Below are 17,245 nucleotides of genomic sequence, written 5' to 3' on the forward strand. Positions count from 1 at the left end.
AGTAACACATGACAGATCTTGAAATTCATGATAAAATATACATTTGGAGCATGCAAATGCAAGAAGTATCATTAATTTAACTTTTGAATAATTTTCTTTAATATTTAACACGTTCAGGTTATTTGAAGAAACTGCAAAAAATTATAAAGTATGTAGACAGTGCAACGTTAGACAAACTGAATTTGTAAATGTTGCAGTGGATTGACTCGAATAATTTTGAGATGCAGCTAATTTATTTACAAAGCAGCTCAATTTTGAAGCAAACATTTGTCGACTTAAGCACTGAACTAGAAAATATTGAAAGAGATCGATTAGTGATTAGAATGACGCAGAAAACTGCAGAAAATGAGGTTCTGAAACTCTGGAATTCTATTCCTGAAACGTTTAACCCTTTGAGAAATGTCGAATATTTATGCGAGTCATTATTTTCAGTGATGAACTTTGTAAAGTCGAATTATAGGAAGAGACTTGCTGATGAAACTAGTGCTGCATGTATTGCTCTCAAAACAACCAAATACAAGACTGGTATAAAATATCTGTCATCGTTGGTGCAGTAGCAAAAGTCTCACTAAGAGTAAAATATGATTATTTTCCTTTCCTTGTTTATTCTGATTTTTTATGTTACATAATATGAACCAAAGCTTATTATTTCACAAAATGCCTTCTGTTAATGGTAAAACAATGAATATACGTAAATAAACAAGAGGATTCCTTCTTTTTCCTTATAAAAAGGTCAATTATTGTTGTTAATAATTCATTAATTTTATTTATTGTGAATTACTATAGTTATTAATAACATGTAACTCATAAAGCTGTTTTATTTAAAATAATTCAGAAGAAGAATAAATGATAATCTGCTGCTAAAATTTACCAAGGACATGCGAGAGAATTTTTAGAAGATTATCCCCAATTTGAGCACATACTCTCAAAAAGGTTTGCCATCTCTACTTTAGAGTATATAGTATTGAATATAATAGGTACGATAGAGCTGTAACTAAGCGACTAAACACGTATTGCAAGATTTTAGTGTGAACTCCCCACTTCTCAAGGCCATTGATGAAGTTTAGCGGCAAACAGTGAGCGAAAAGTGACCTCTCAGTCAGTGTCTTCCTTTAATTCGTTCTCTCTTCCTCACTTGTTCTCACCTTCTTTTGTTAGTCTTGGTTTCTGGCCAGAATTGTCCTGGAACACGACGATGTGTATTGTGATTGGTCGCGGTGTGTTTATAAGCATCAGTGCCTTAACTCTTAGGTAACTAGTTCAGAAGAGACCACAAAAATGACAACATTGAACTTGTTTCTAATAACCTTTGTTCTGGTAGCAGTTACAGCTGCCCCACAGAATAGCGAATCTGATCTACCAGTAAGTTCCGTATGGTTTTTTATATTAGAGTTTTTATATTTTTATGTTAAGACTTTTTTAACCTAGTGCTCGTGTTTTAAGAGTTCCTATCGTCCTATTTTCTATAAAGTTTGATTTCCTTAGTTCGACCACTCGCAGCTCAAAACCAGGGTTAGAAAAATGTATTAAATTAATCTACTCGGCCAATAGATTAGTCGAAATCACGAAGCTTTAACGAAATGTTTAAGAACCAATGCTTCTAATAGTATTTGCTGAACTACTCAACTAAATAAATTGCTAAATAAACATTTATTACAAACGCAAAATTAATAAATTGCTTTTTGAATGACTTTGAAACACGGTACTTAAAACAATTATTGTTCTGGAATAGTCTGTTTTTATGTTTAGTTTTTAACACATTCAACAAATGTTGTTAATTTTATTATCTTGTTTTCAGTTTCTCTGAAGCAGATACTATCTTATCAATCTGCTCATTTCAGTTAACTTAATTAAATATGAAACATTGTTTCTATTAATTGTCAAATGTGAAATACAGCGGAACTATACCATTCTTTCTGTTACGTATTAAATGTAAAATACGGCGGTATTACACCATTGTTTATATTGTTTACTAAACGTTTGTTTGTGAATTTCGCGCAAAGCTACACGAAGGTTATCTGCGCTTTTACTAAATGTTTGTTTGTAGTATTTGAAGTCTACCGCTGAGTCACTGTTTACGGCTAATACCATCTATATTACATTCACCTTGTTGTTGTGGTTTTAGCTCTGTAAAGTAAATTTTATTACTACACTGGTTAGAACTTTTTAAGTCACTTGGTATTACCATACTGGTTAGAACTTTTTAAGTCGCTTGGTATTACCTTTCTCTCATGAAACATCCACAGAATAACACTGGGAGGGGTAACAAAGGCTCCTCTCTCTAATACTATGGAGTTCCATAGGAGAATGTTGATCAGTGCGGAGTCTTTGTGGTATGATGCTATCCCTCGTTCCGAACCATCGACCACAGGGAGGTAACCGGTCAATAGTAACCACTTTTACTTTAAATAATATAAAACCAATCTTATTGCCAACGTAAAGTATTCACTTTGTAATTTTGTTTATTGTCAGTAAGTGTAGTCTACATTAACATACAATAGTTACAGATGTGTAATCTACAATATCCTTGAAGTTTTTCAGAGTTTTCGCATCAAATTTTCAGTTTTGTATTACACATTAGCGTCTTATAAATAAACGCACTGCCCGATAACACAATGACACTTCAGTCAGTCAATATTGCTATCGTTCTCAAACCTATTAGTTCTAGTAACGATTAAAATTTAAAACAAGTCTAACTAGTATTTTAATTTACACTTTGTCTAATCTTACCATATAAAGTATCACATCAAACGTATAACAGAAAATTTAAGCCTTTAAACTGTAACCACTATATAAATACAATAGTGATGGAAGATACTTCAATATGGCTTTAGAAGTGGCTTCAACACCAACAGAGCTGATAACAATGATTTATATTTTCGGTTTTCTTAACTAATTCAAGCTTCGGTTTACGTTTGCACATGTAAGTTTTTTACCTTTTTCATACGTATGTACCTGTTTGCTGTTTACTTTTTTCACACATATGTACATGTCTGTATATAACAGGTCATTATTAAATGATAACTAAGCTAAATGTTCCATACTTTTCACATTATTTGTTAAAATTCCATGGACGTCGTCAAAAACAATATTCATTTAATTGCCAGACAATTATTTAGTCTCAAGCATTTATCAAAATTAAAACTTTGATGGCCAATGTTGGCATCACATGTTTTAATATACGTTGTAGCCAGAGTTGTCTGTTCAGTTCTCTTTTGAATTTCGTCCAAAGCTACACGAGGCTAGCTGCCCTAACTTACCAGCTAGTCAACACTACCCATTCTTGAGCTACTTTTATTTTTACCAACGAATAGTGGGATTTACCGGAACATTATAACGCGCCACTGCTGAAAGGGCAAGTATGTCGGGTGACGGAAATTCGAACCCACAATAAGCAGGTTGAGAGTTGAGCGCCTGAACCACAGGGCGGTACCACTCCTCAAATATAAGAATTTAGTTTCTTTCTAAGAAACTTAAACACCTGTCAGTTTACTTTTCTTTAACTAACACTACAGTATTATAATTACTCATATATACATTTTGTCTTGTTCAAAACCAGAATGAAGTTTTGAAAAATCGGTGTTTCTGTTTCAAATACTTTTGTATTTCAACTGTTATTTTGTTGTATTGTGAAACTTTTCAGTTGAATGAAAGTTAAATTTCTTAAGGTTGAATAAACAGTTTAAAGAATTACTTCCATATTATGATGTTAGTATTTTAATGATACCCTCAAACTATAAATCATAAAGTACCACAAATTTCTTTCGGTGGTAAGATTAAATGAGACACGTCGTTTACGAACACTCAACATTCAATCCAAATTGGAACTCCGTAACGTTCACAAGGTTATAATTGGGAGTCTTTAACCCAAGATTTTATATATTTAAGTAAGTAAACAAGAAAATATTGTTTGATTGTTTTTTTAATTTCGCGCAAAACTAGTCGTCCCTAATTTAGAAGTGTAAATCTAGAGGGAAAGCAGCTAGTCATCATCATCCACCGCCAACTCTTGAGCTACTCTTTTACCAACGAATAGTGGGATTGATCGTAACATTATGATGCCACCACGACTGAAATGACGAGCATGTTTAGTGCGACGGGGATTCTAATCCGCGACCCTCAGATTACGAATCGAGCACTTAAACCACGTGGCCATGGCGGGCCCAACAAATATTTACAAAGATTTTTATATTCTTTAAAATAAAACTGTATTTACATTCAAATTTTATCATGTTATAAGTTAGTTAGTTTCTCTTAGGCACAAAGCTACACAACAACGAACTATTTGCGCTTTGCCCATTACGGGTATCGAAACCCGACATTTAGTGTCACAAGCCTGCAGACATAACACCATTGAGGGTGGGGTCATGTTATAGGGAAAAATGTGTACATTGTTTCTTTCTTATTTCATATTGTTTACTCATTTTTTGTAAAGCAAAATATGCACAAGTTAAATCGTGTAATGTTGTTTCTGTAAAAAACAAAACAAAAACATTTTCCATTTATTTAGTCTCTAATTGAGGATGTACCTTGACATTGTGTATATATTTTTAACACTTTTGTATGTACTTTGAAACTGGCTCATGTATCTTAAAAATTGCTCGGCATGGCCAGGTGTGTTAAGGCATTCGACTCATAATCTGATGGTCGCGGGTTCGAATCCTGGTCGCACGAAATATGCTCGCCCTTTCAGTCGTAGGGGCGTTATAATGTGACAGTCAATCCCACTATTCGTCGGTAAAAGAATCTCTCAAGAATTGGCGATGGGTCGTTATAACTAGCTGCCTTCCCTTTAGTCTTATACTACTACATTAGGGACGGCTAGCGCAGATAGCCTAATGTAGCTTTGTGCGAAATTCAAAAAACAAACAATCTTGAAATTGGTATATGTACCTTGAATTTCGTGTACATATGCACAAACTGTAGTAGCCATTACTTGTTCTTTCCTATTTCAAAAATCAAAGTATTTATTGTGTTTTTCTTTTCCAATTTTATTTAAAAGTGTTTTATTTTTATTTACATTAAGCAAATCAATTGGGGAGAGTGCCCACAGTTAGAACCAACCCGCGAAGACAAGGTGAGAATCTTTTACGTTTCTACTTGCTAAAACAACCAAGAAAAAAAAAAAAAAGAGTACTCAACATTTTCAGAAGTTCAATACACGATTTCAACAAGAGTATTTCGAATCATGTTAAAAAACACGTTAATAGCAGTGTGTCTGTTAATCTCAAAATATCTATTAAATACTACAGACCACATACAATAAATGCAAAATACTGCATGGTAATAAATAATGCGTTGTCTTCAGTGGTTCTTACCATTTCTAGTTATAAAATTAAACTGAACATTTTGGTAATTTCTATTGTTTATTTCTTTCAAAATAAATTCAATTTATAAGTTATTTACATGTTTTTAGTATTTTTATTTTGGTAGGAAAACAAGCAACAAGTGATACTTAGCTGTCTCAAAGAGTACCCTCCGCCAAAGCCTGAAGATGCACCTAGCAGAGTGAGGTTTTATAACATCCTTTTAAGAATAAGCTCACCTCGACTTTTTATTTTTAATTCGATTCATTTTTATTAATGTGTTAGACGAAAATGGTATAAATTACTAACACTTCAATCTTTCATCGAAGTTTGTTTGTAAGTTGCTTTCTGAAAATTTGGAACGAGATTAATGGTCGTGAAAGAAACTTCTGTTTTTTAAGACATCTACTAATGAACATAAATTATAATATTTTTGTAATTAAGTACAAAGCTGCACATTGGGCAGCCATGCTGTTCCAACCATGGGTATCGAAACCTGGTTTTTGGTTTCAGTACTTACCGATGCGCCACTAGGAGACAACATTGGTTAATGATACTAGATACTTTACTAACTTTATTTGTTTATAATACCAAAATTTTTGTTTTCTTTATTATTTTTGAGTTAAGCAAAACGAATATATATGTAACAAATGAAATGTGGACTTGTTAACACTAAAATATGATAATCGTTTCATTAATTTCTGTTTTAACGTGAATATGAACACATCGAAAACATTTTATATATTACACTATAATACCTTGTAGTAACGAGTCTTCTTTCTTCTCTCTTCAGGAAGTGTTGAATAAACATTATATTGACATCACTGCGTGTGCACTGAAAAAGGAAGAATGGGCAAGTTTTGTTTGTGCCATCTACCAGCGATAACATAAGACTAATGCGTTGGATTTTGTTAACACTTTGATTTCGAAATAGCAAATTTCGTGAATAAATTTTATTAGATACATACATTTTTATTTTTACTTTAGCTTTGTTTATCATCCATATGGCATGCTACCTTGATATTTAAAAGCCACGTTCATTTTGTATAATAAAATATTGATACTAAGCTTATTTCGTATTCTATATAAAATTTTTAAGAATGAGAAGTGTAATTATAATCTTGTTTTGCTACCTTGAAAAAAGTGTAAACACCCTAACAACCATTATTGCAACAAATGGGCTTATACAAATAATGTTCAGCCCCCTTCGGTATTCGTGTGTCTCAGACTGTCGGTTGAGTTTTGGATTGAGTGAATCACGTCGTAAGCAATGTATGTATCAAATATAGTGTGATTTAAGTTCTGTTTTTATACACTCTTCTAATTCTTGAAAATCTCCAAGGGAATAAATAAAACATATAGTATTAAAATATGTAAGACACCTAATGCTAATTTCTTATAACAAGTATATTTAATTATACTCATGTTAAGATGGCTAGAAAAAAGTATCCAAACCTAACAGTTTGTATCTATTATTAAATATTTTACAGTTTGGTGAGGATGGCCGGTACAAGTTTGATAGAGCTTTATCCCAGATCAAACAGAAGGGGCTGAAGCCTGAGGTAAAGTCTATATACCCGCTGTTTTAAATAATTAAATTTACTAAAATCACAAGCATTCCATTTTACAAAGCGTAAAGTTAGAAAAGAATGCGAAATCAAAAGTTTATATTGTAGCAAAATTAAAAAGGCTTAGTTATGGGCATTGATGACCATCATTATTGCTAGACCATAAGCTACCACTTACTTTTTGCCATGACTAATAAGATAACAGAGAAACTGTAGGCTAAATGTATCATATAACCAAATTATCAAGAGTATATCCTCAACTTGATACAATCTTTAATCTGCAAAACATATGAACCACCACACTTTAGCTTGTAAAAATTGTGTAGTAAGCATTAAAAGTTTAGAATTATATTTAATATAAACATTGTATCTGTCACAAAAGGTGTTTTTTTTTAACATTATTTATTATATATATGATGTGGTAATTGTTTCAATGAAAAATTCGTTCAAACTGAGTATTAATTTCTTACAGATCCTGGCATCAATTATGACCGAACACGAATATTGTAGAAACGAGGCTGTAAGTATTTGTTTATTAGTTTTATTAGTGAAATTTATTTTTAATGAAATTATCTTGTTTAATGGAAGATGTATCTTATAACGTTCAATGCGATGTTGATAAAAGCAACCTCATCGAAGTAATTAATATTTCATAGTAAAAATAATGAAATTTCGCCCTGCGTAATTAATCATTTGTTAAATAATTCAACTGATTATAGATTAACTCTGTTACTTTTTTCTGTTTCTCTTCATAGTTGGAAACATTCTCGGAAGACTTCATTTCCCAGGTAAATTTAACTTTTTTTTTTATGCAATATTTTTTTAAATTTCGCGAAAAGCTACATGAGGGCTATCTGCGCTAGCCATCTCTAGTTTAGCAGTGCAAGACTAAAGTGAAGGCAGATAGTCATCACCACCAACTGCCAACTTTTGAGCTACTCTTTTACCAACGAATAGTGGGAGTGAGCCCCAACGGCTGAAAGGACGAACATGTTTGGTGCTAAGGGGATTCGAACCCGCGACCTTCAGCTTACGAGTCGAGCGCCATAACCATCTGGCCATGTCAGGCCTATTCAATAAAACTAGAAAATAACCGAGTGTAAGAAAAAGATAGTCGCTTCACGAATAATATAAAAATAAGTGAAAGGAATTTCTTCATTAATAGGAGAAAATACATTTGTTTAGCTTTTTTTTCTTTTCTTTTTTAGTTTATTAAGTACAAAACTACACACAATGGCATAGTACACTGCTGGTCAAAATCTTAAGGCCAATGAACATAAAGAAAAAATATGCATTTTGCTTTGTTAGACTCAACCACTTATTTGAGAAGAGCTTCGAAAGATGAAAATAACAAAAGGGAAAAACAACAACTTTTTCAGCATTTAATAGGGAAAATGTTAACACCATGAAATTAGCCTAAATACTAGCTGGTCAAAAATTTAAGACCATACCAAAAAGAAGTCATAAACAGGGTAGGAAATGCCCAACAAGAGGTCTCAGTAGTGAGTTGCACGGCCGTCATTGCGAATAACTGCAAACATTCGCTTTGGCATGGTTGATATAAGAGTTTGCAGAAGACTGGCTGGAATGTTATTCCAAGTGGCGAAGATGGCTTCACGAATATCATGCGCTATTTGGAATTGACGTTCATTTCTATAGACTACCCTTACCATCCACCCCCAAGCATTTTCAATGAGGGTCAGATGGGCAAACACGCTGGATGGTCCAAAAGAATCACGTTATTCGCCATGAAAAAGTCCTTTGTCCTGCGGGCATTGTGGATTGCAGCGTTGTCCTGCTGAAAGATCCAGTCATTTCCACACAAGCAAGGGCCTTCAGTCAATAAGAATGGTCTCTCCAACATGCCAATGTAGCCAGCTGCTGTTTGACGCCCCTGTATAACCTGAAGCTCCATTGTTCTATGGAAGGAGAAAGCACCCCAGATCATGATGGAACCTCCTCCACTGTGTCGTGTAGCAAATGTCTCCGGTGGGATATCCTTATTGTGCCAGTAACGTTGGAAGCCATCTGGACCATCCACGTTAAATTTTTTCTCATCAGAGAACAAATCCTTCTTCCACTTTTTTACGTCCCATATTTGGTGCTTCTCAGCAAAGTTTAACCGAGCTGTTTCATGGTGTGGAAGGAGGCGTGGCCTTTGAAGATGTTTACGGTTTTTAAAGCTTTTCTCTCTTAGATGCCGTCTTATTGTTCTTGAGCTGCATTCTGCGTCCGTGAGGGCCTTAATCTGGTTCGACGATCGGCTGGTGTCTTGCCGGACAACCCATCGAATCCTCCTGCTCAACGCCGTCGAAATTTTTTTGGGCCGACCATTGAAATTCTCGTTTCGTATCCCTCGGGGTCTTTTAAGAAATTTGCAACAGCAGTTTTACTACGCCCAACCTCACCAGCGATAGCACGTTGAGAGAGACCTTGCTTTTGCAGCTCGACAATTCTGCCATGTTCACACCCTGTCAACGTTTTAGCCTTTGCCATATTTTTACCCAATGTAACACAAGAGATGTCAGTGGGAGATGTTGACAACGCTAATGGTTGAACACAAATGACTAAATTTCGTAACTTGTTTACCGATTAACGCTTCGTTTTAGTGTGGTCTTAAACTTTTGACCAGCGAGTATTTAGGCTAATTTCATAGTGTTCACATTTTCCCTATTAAATGCTAAAAAGTTTTTTGTTTTTATTTTCCCCTTTCTTATTTTCATCTTTCGAAGCTTTACTTAAATAAGTAAAGACTTATTTGTCAGTGGCGGCGCCAGGATATTTTTGTTGAGGGGGCTGAGGTAAACTGTGGAGGGGCTTCCCAAAATGTCATCAATATGAAGTATAGATGGTAAATTATAATAATGTAAGTACCAAGGTACATTTCAGAAAGATGTGCTATTTTGAACTGCATTTTCAGTGGAAACTCATACTCTGATTAATAATTCATTATTACAAATTAGAAATAATATATTTATGAAAATATGCGTATATGTAAAAGAGGAAGCTCACCTAAATTCCACCCAAGGTAATACATAATAATAAAGAAAATCAAGATTAACTTAGATTGAACATTTAATATACCATTAAGAGTAAAGCTACAAATCATAGCAGTGGACATACACAGCCTGAGACACCTCTCTCCTGAAACTCTCCTGTACGCTACTGATGTGCCCTGACATGACTGCAGCTCCGTCATAGTACTGGCCAATGCAGGCATCATGGTCAATATCACATTTAGCCAGAGTCTCCATGATTTTCTTGAGCAATGAATCTGCATCCAGACCCTCAGCAGCTGTGAAGTCCAGGAACTCTTCGTGAAGGCTCTGTTGGTGGAGGTACCTTACCACAATGGACAGCTGTTCTTGTTTGCTCACATCCTTTGTTTCATCCACCATTAGAGCAAAATGCTCAGCTTCCATGACCTCTTTACTGATATCCTTCCTGATCATTCCAGCTATGGTGTCAAGCAGTTCGTTTCGGATATCATGGTGCGTGTACTTGGCATTGCCAGGACCACTCAGCTTCTTCTTGACGATTTTATCATATCTGGAAATCATGTGAAGAAGTTCCAGGAAATTGTCCCTGTTATCTGACTGACTACCTTCCCTGTGACCTCTCTGGGCTTCATTCTGGCAGGCTGTGTAGAGCAGTGCATCTATCATGGCTCTTATATAATGTTGGTTTTCTCTTCCACAGTTTTAGCATAGTTTGTATCGAGAGCATGTTGGATCCTTGCACCCTTTGTTTTTGCAATTTAAACTCTGCCCAAGCTTGCATGGCAAACTTGTGTCCTGCAGAGTTATCATGGGACTTCAGTGATGTGGTCGCCTTCTTCCAGTTCTGGAAGCCTTCATGGGTGAAGGACTTCTTAGTTTTACTGAAGTGTGTGTGACTGAAAAGGCAACATATGAAGCAGAATGCAGCATCTTGGATCACAGAGTACTCCAGCCACGAGTGCTGATTTGTTTGTTTGTTTTTGAAATTCGCACAAAGCTACTCGAGGGCCATCTGTGCTAGCCGTCCCTAATTTAGCAGTGTCAGACTAGAGGGAAGGCAGCTAGCCATCACCACCCACCGCCAACTCTTGGGCTACTTTTTACCAATGAATAGTGGGATTGACTGTCACATTATAACACCACCAGGGCTGAAAGGGCGAGTATGTTTGGTGCAACCGTGATTCGAACCCGCGACCCTCAGATTACGAGTCGCACGCCTTAACACGCTTGGCCATCACGCCTATTCTTGTTGAATGACCTTGACTGGCCACTGTATTCTGTGGCCGGGTATCTCTTCAAGTCTTTAAGGTAGGACCACTATCTGGAAGCTGGCTCAGGTCCTTGGGTCCTGGTGGTAGTTTTTCACCCTGGGTGTGAGTGGTGCCCTCTTGCGGCTGGGGTCCCGCACTAGTCGTGTCCGCATTCTCACCATCACGATCACCACTGTCCTCCTCACTTGCACCACATGTGTTTGTAGGACCATCTACTTGCTGCCTCTTCTTGGGTAGCAGGTAGTGTTGCATAATCACCCCTATGTGTAGTATGACCGGTTTCTGTTTTGGTGGGTGATGTCTGACTCTTGTCTTGTGTGTTGGTGTCTTTGTTGGAAAACGAGTCGCTGATTTTGATTTCCTTTCATTAATCCAGACTGAATGTGTGTTCCAGTGTGAGGCCGAGTACCAGAGAGAGAGCGAGAGCCGCGTAAACATAACTCCCTTTTATACACAGCGCGCGAACGTCAAAGTGACTCCCGAGCCGGCTGACTGCTAGTACAACTTCTTACTTCCAAGTTCTGTTAGTTTATATGAAGTGAATGGGAATTTATTCTCCTTATATTGGCATTAGGGCTTACAAAGGATATTCATTTTAACACTCTCACGGCTAAAAGGGCGAGCATGTTTGGTATGACGGCGAAATCGAACCTACAACCCTCAGATTACGATTAGAGCGCCCTAACCACCTTTAAGGCCATCTTTAAGTAAGCATATGCCCACATGTGAGAGAACTACAGTAATTATCTATGCATGTGTGTGTGGTAAAACACTACTTCTTTAGGTTTCTGTCAAATGCTTTATCGGTAGTAGGCTATATGTAATGTCAATATGCAACAGTGAAAACATTTCATCTAAAACACTTAACACGGTAATTAAAGCATATTAACCACACGTATAGTGTAAATTGCTTTTATTTGAAAGTCTTTATTTTCTAACTTATTTCCATATCACCTAAGTCAAGCTAGTTTAATGGCTTATGGTTCTAAAATATTCCTTAATAACGAACAGCTAATTTTAACATTTTTAGTTCAGAAATGGGCCATTAAAAGTACTGTGATATTCATAATTTCTCACGTTACTGGCTGTTTTAGCTTATACAATCTACTGTAAAATCTTGAGTAAAATTTTAACTTGTTACCTAATAATTTATCGCTGAAACTCAGCGCATTCGCCTGTTGCTTAAGTTGAGCGAATAAAGTAATTTCTGTGAAGCTTCCACTGGAAATAGCAGTAAATATGCGTAAATTACACTTTCAAATTCGAAGACACAAGGTTGAATGTTTACAAATGGTAACATTAACTTCAGTTGTTTTTCACGCGTTGATCTGTGATATTTTTCTTATTCTAGACAGTTTCAATGAACTTGTTTTCATTGTTTTCAGGTCCAACTTTACCAAAATTGCATGGATCTTCGCATCTCTATGGTATGTAGAAGAAAGTTTAAATAAACCACACATATTTTGATGGTTTCAAATCACATACAAATTGATTTGTAAAATTATCTACTTGTTAATAAATAAGAATTTACTTCTAGATTTTTATTTTAATACAAGTTCAATTACCTTATAGGCCTGTGGCATCAAAATTGAACCTCTTCCTAAAACATAAGGTAAGTTAATATTTTACACCACAAATACCAATTTAAATATATTTTTATCTATACAAAGGCCTTTGTCAAAATTCTTCCTTTGTTCAATTTTTATTAACATAATCTAAATACAAGTTTGTACAGTAAGTTACAAACAGTGAGTCACTAGGACTAAACTGCTAAAAAAAATCCGACTTAATTTCCGATATGAATTTTTTTTTAAGTTGAATGAACACACTGCATGTGAAATGGACTGAATACACAACAAGCTATCTGGCCAATTATTTTTTGATACTTGATGGCCTGTATTTATTTTTGTTTCTAATTGAGCATAAAACTACACAATGGGCTATCTGGGTTCTGCCGACTACAAGTTTCAAAACCCAGTTTCTAGCTTTGTTAGTCTTCACACATGCTGCTCTACCACTGGGTGGACATGACAAAGAAATGCGAGTACTTTACAAAAGTTAAGTTTGTGTGTTTGTCTGTTTTGAATTTCGTGTACAGCAACACGAGGGCTATCTGTGCTAGCAGTGAGAGACAAGAGGAAAGAAAGCTAGTCATCACCACCCACTACCAACTCTTGGCCTCTTTTTATCAACAAATAGTGGGATTGACTGTTATATTGTAATGCACCCATGACTGAAAGGGTAAGCATGTTGGATGGTCCTCAAATTGCGAGTCAAGCTTCCTAACCACCTGGCCATGCCAGGGCCTGCAAAATAACACTATGTCAATGGGAGAGCCTTGATAAAGGAATCTAAGCATTTGTCTAACATTCGAATTTCTTCTGGACAGAAAAGAAATCCTAAAAACACATTTTTTTCTTTTAGTTTCTTTTTTCAACCAAGTCCAAAATTTATTTTGATAATTGTTTGAACTCTAAAACTTGTGTTTATATATATTATTATTATCATATTATTGATATAATCATAATTACACATTAATAGGTCAACTTTCAGATAGTGTATTATTAAAGATATACTTACAAGTAAATGTCTAACAACAAGAATATGTTTGTGCTATAATCAAACTACATACAATTTTCAAACTCTTTAGTTAAGAGAAAGTTCTGTGCTACCTTTTACTTAGTATTAATATGAATTATTTTTTATTTTCATTTTACTACAAATTCAGAAGGTATGTGATAGTACTCTATTGTTGATGCCACTAAGAAAAAATTATTCTATGATAAGATATTTTCAAACATCTTATACATTTTTTTTCCAATCACGCAACTAATTCAATTTGGTTAAAATACTATGATTAAATCATTTAACCTAAGATTTATATCATACACTACAAAAACAATAATTCCTTTTTGATCTATCATATTTCCAAAGGAAAGTTTCCAATCAATAGTTAATAATTAATCCTCATCAATTTTATGTAGTTAAAATATTTCGACTTCTGAACACAAATTACAATGATCTAATTGTTTAAAGCATTTTTAAACCATTTAAAGTTATAAGGGAAATATGCCATACTTTATAGTAAAAAGTAAAGGTATGTTACCGTAGTAGTCATATTTTTTTTACTCGTGTATTTACAGGGTGTGAGAAGCTGTGGAATAACAACTTTGTCTCTTATATTATTAGTAGTCTCCTCAAATGTTTTAAAAACTTATTTTCTATTATGCTCTTTGTCTAATAAAGTTGTTGATGATTCTATTATGTTAGTTATAGGTTTCATTTTGTGTCATTTCACATGAGAAAGCAGTACTTTATACTATGATGAATTATTAGTTCCAATAGCTGGGATTTATCAACTTATATAAAAAAAGTTATATATAGGTTTCACCAGATCATCAGCATCATGCCCTACTAGCTGTAGATCATATATTGGATATAAAATGATTGGCACATCATTGAGTTCAGACTTTTGTTTATTCACATTTCGAAGGAAAAGATTGTTATTTTGTTGAAACACAAACAAACAAAAAGAAAGAAAAAACAACCCTACCTGAAACAGCTTGACCAAAATTACAGCATTAACATGCACACACATGTATATAAACATACATGGAATATATGTATTATAAACAATCAGAGTACCATTTGATATGTTAAATATCACTTACTTTGGCCAAAAATAACAAAAGCTACTAGTGCATATTTTTTATATTTTTTAAATTTATATAATTGTTCATGATTTATATATATACAGACACACACACACACAAAGTTCTTTTACATTTTATTTGTTTATTTAATACCAGCTATATTTTATTTAATAAAAATGTTTTAATAAATTAATGTTAATGTTTTTAAAACATTTGTTTTTCATCACTTATATTTGTGATAAGAAAATTACATTAAGCTTGTTGAAATTTTTAAAAATTGTATTCTTTTTCAATCCCAGGAATAAGAGTGTGTAATAGTATTTCAATCACACTATGTCTGTCACATATATTGCCAGAAAAAGGCATTCACACCATAACTTATGTTTATTTTATTTTACTTTTTAGTAGAAAAATAAATATATTTGTAAAACATCTATGTTGTTGTATGATAAAATTATGCATATAACAACTTATAATCTGCAGAGGTAAAATAGCATTTTAATGCAAAGGCACATAGGTTTTTATTTTTTTAATCTGTATTTAAAACATCTGTACAGAAAATTTCACAGCAAAGAAACAAAAGAATAATGCCAAAAATTCTTTATAATAAAAAACTAAAACCTAATTATAAAAAGACTAGACTATGAAATTGGTGAAGGTACATATATACAACTTAAGATCAGAAGAACAGGCTGCGAATCTACTTACTAGGGCCACTGATTCATTAATTTATACAATAAGCACTAACTTGACAAATCTGGTTCTTTAACTATTTAACAATACAATTAACACCCACAGAAAGTGGAAAAAGGAGGGAATTACACAGTTTTCCATAATGTTAATATATCTGATGCTCAATATGTAAAATAGAGGCTTATGTTCTACCATAACTTAGTATTTAAATTTTCTGAAAAATTCTAGTCACCCACGTGGTTTCACTTTAAAATTTCTAGTCCAATCACTGAGAAAAGTGACATTTTCAACAGCAAAACAAAATGTATAAAGAGAATGCTTGAGCTTTGCCAGCTGACAGAAATGTAAAATATCTGCCTGTTGTTACCCTTAATAATAAACAGAATAAAACTGAAACTTGCACCATTCAAAATGTACTTAACAATCATGACTGAACTCAAGTTTCACTTCCTCAGAAAAAAAAAAAATTTCAACAGGAAGAGTGCTAATATCAAAATCTTTAAAGTGAAACTTACTAAAACCCAGCATTTCAAATGTCAACACAGGCAATAAAAAGTTTGATTTGTTTGGAATTTTACAAAAGGTTACATGAAGGTTATCTGCACTAACCGTCCCTATTGTAGCAATGAAAGACTTCAGGGAAGACAGCTGGTCTCATCACTCACCACAAATTCTTGGACTACTCTTTTACTAACAAAGAGTTGGTTTGACCATAACATTGTAATGCCCTGAAAGGGTGAGCATGTTTGGTGGGACAGGGATTTAAATCTGTGACTCACAGAATGCAATTTAAGCAGCATAACAACCTGGCCATAAGAAGACTCTGCTACAATAGGTTAAAAGAGGCTTCTACATAAAACTATTGTCTAACAAAAGTGCTCCAAAGAAACGTTCCTTCAGTTATTAATATATGAGATAGTTATCAAACCAACATGCTGTTCATACATTTTCAAGAAGACTCAGTTTAATGGTAGATAGTTCTTGCAAGTTTTTTATAAGTTTAACATTCCAAGAAAATTCCTATAGTTTTTGTGTTCATGTTAATTGCTAGTATGAAAACAGGCAAGGATTAACAGAAAATATCCTACTCAACAAACCTAAGAATTTGAACACTTTGAAAATTGTTTCCAAACCAGTCTCTTGATTTGTGAAACCTTTGTATTTTTAACCTTCTTGTTTTCAAAATTGGAATAACAATTTTTCAAAAGTATAAAGGTAGAAGAACCATTATATTATTGAATTTCCTTAACACATTTTTAAACACAATATAATTAGTTCTTATTCATATTACAGTTTTTATCAAAATGCTTCTTAACTGTTGCAGACCACTGCTTCATCCCAAGGTCCAGATATATGCCTGAAAATGAGAAAACACAATTACAACTTCATCAAAAAAAAAAAAAAATTTGAAGGTGAACCCAACACTCATATGGCATTAAAAAATAAAAATTTTTATTAACTCTATTATGTGTATGTATGACATCTCTTTACTTTCCATGCTTGAAAGACATTTCAACATTAGTTATTGACCTTAAAGACAATTAAGAATGATGAGTGAAACATTTTATCTTTAACAATGTATATTATACACATAAAGTATTGAAAATAGTTATAGAAATTGTAAGACAAAATGGCAAATGCAATGAGAGTGTGACCCTTTCACTGTGTGAAACTGAACTGCACTAGAGTACAGTCATGTCCTGACAGCTGACATTAGTCACTAAACCAATGAGAAAATGTTAAACCAGTATAAAA

General features: G+C 34.0%; 2 protein-coding genes across 4 annotated transcripts in view; one reads left to right on the forward strand and one right to left on the reverse strand.

Annotated features, from left to right (window-relative positions):
- Positions 1–1,102: 1,102 nt before the first annotated feature.
- Positions 1,103–16,854, forward strand: LOC143234275 (uncharacterized). 2 transcript variants are annotated; one of them, XM_076471516.1, is made up of 10 exons: positions 1,103–1,362; positions 5,027–5,077; positions 5,434–5,508; positions 6,100–6,159; positions 6,797–6,868; positions 7,347–7,394; positions 7,630–7,662; positions 12,530–12,571; positions 12,717–12,756; positions 16,815–16,854. In XM_076471516.1, exons 1-9 carry the CDS (start codon positions 1,279–1,281, stop codon positions 12,753–12,755), a joined length of 504 nt encoding a protein of 167 aa, XP_076327631.1. In that variant the 5' UTR covers positions 1,103–1,278; the 3' UTR covers position 12,756; positions 16,815–16,854. The 2 variants fall into 2 exon arrangements, with proteins under 2 accessions (XP_076327631.1, XP_076327630.1); XM_076471515.1 differs by lacking the exon at positions 16,815–16,854 and adding an exon at positions 14,288–14,406 and having other exon boundaries at positions 1,107–1,362.
- The window catches only part of PIG-C (phosphatidylinositol glycan anchor biosynthesis class C), a 51,462-nt gene continuing 48,821 nt past the window's right edge, over positions 14,605–17,245 (reverse strand). For both annotated transcript variants that reach the window (XM_076471514.1, XM_076471513.1), the window contains one exon: positions 14,605–16,847. In XM_076471514.1, the coding sequence (XP_076327629.1) occupies positions 16,802–16,847 (46 nt within the window). In that variant the 3' untranslated portion in view covers positions 14,605–16,801. The remainder of the gene's footprint in view (positions 16,848–17,245) is intronic.

Source organism: Tachypleus tridentatus, chromosome 12, assembly GCF_004210375.1.
Source record: "Tachypleus tridentatus isolate NWPU-2018 chromosome 12, ASM421037v1, whole genome shotgun sequence".
NCBI classification, from domain to species: Eukaryota; Metazoa; Arthropoda; class Merostomata; order Xiphosura; family Limulidae; genus Tachypleus; species Tachypleus tridentatus.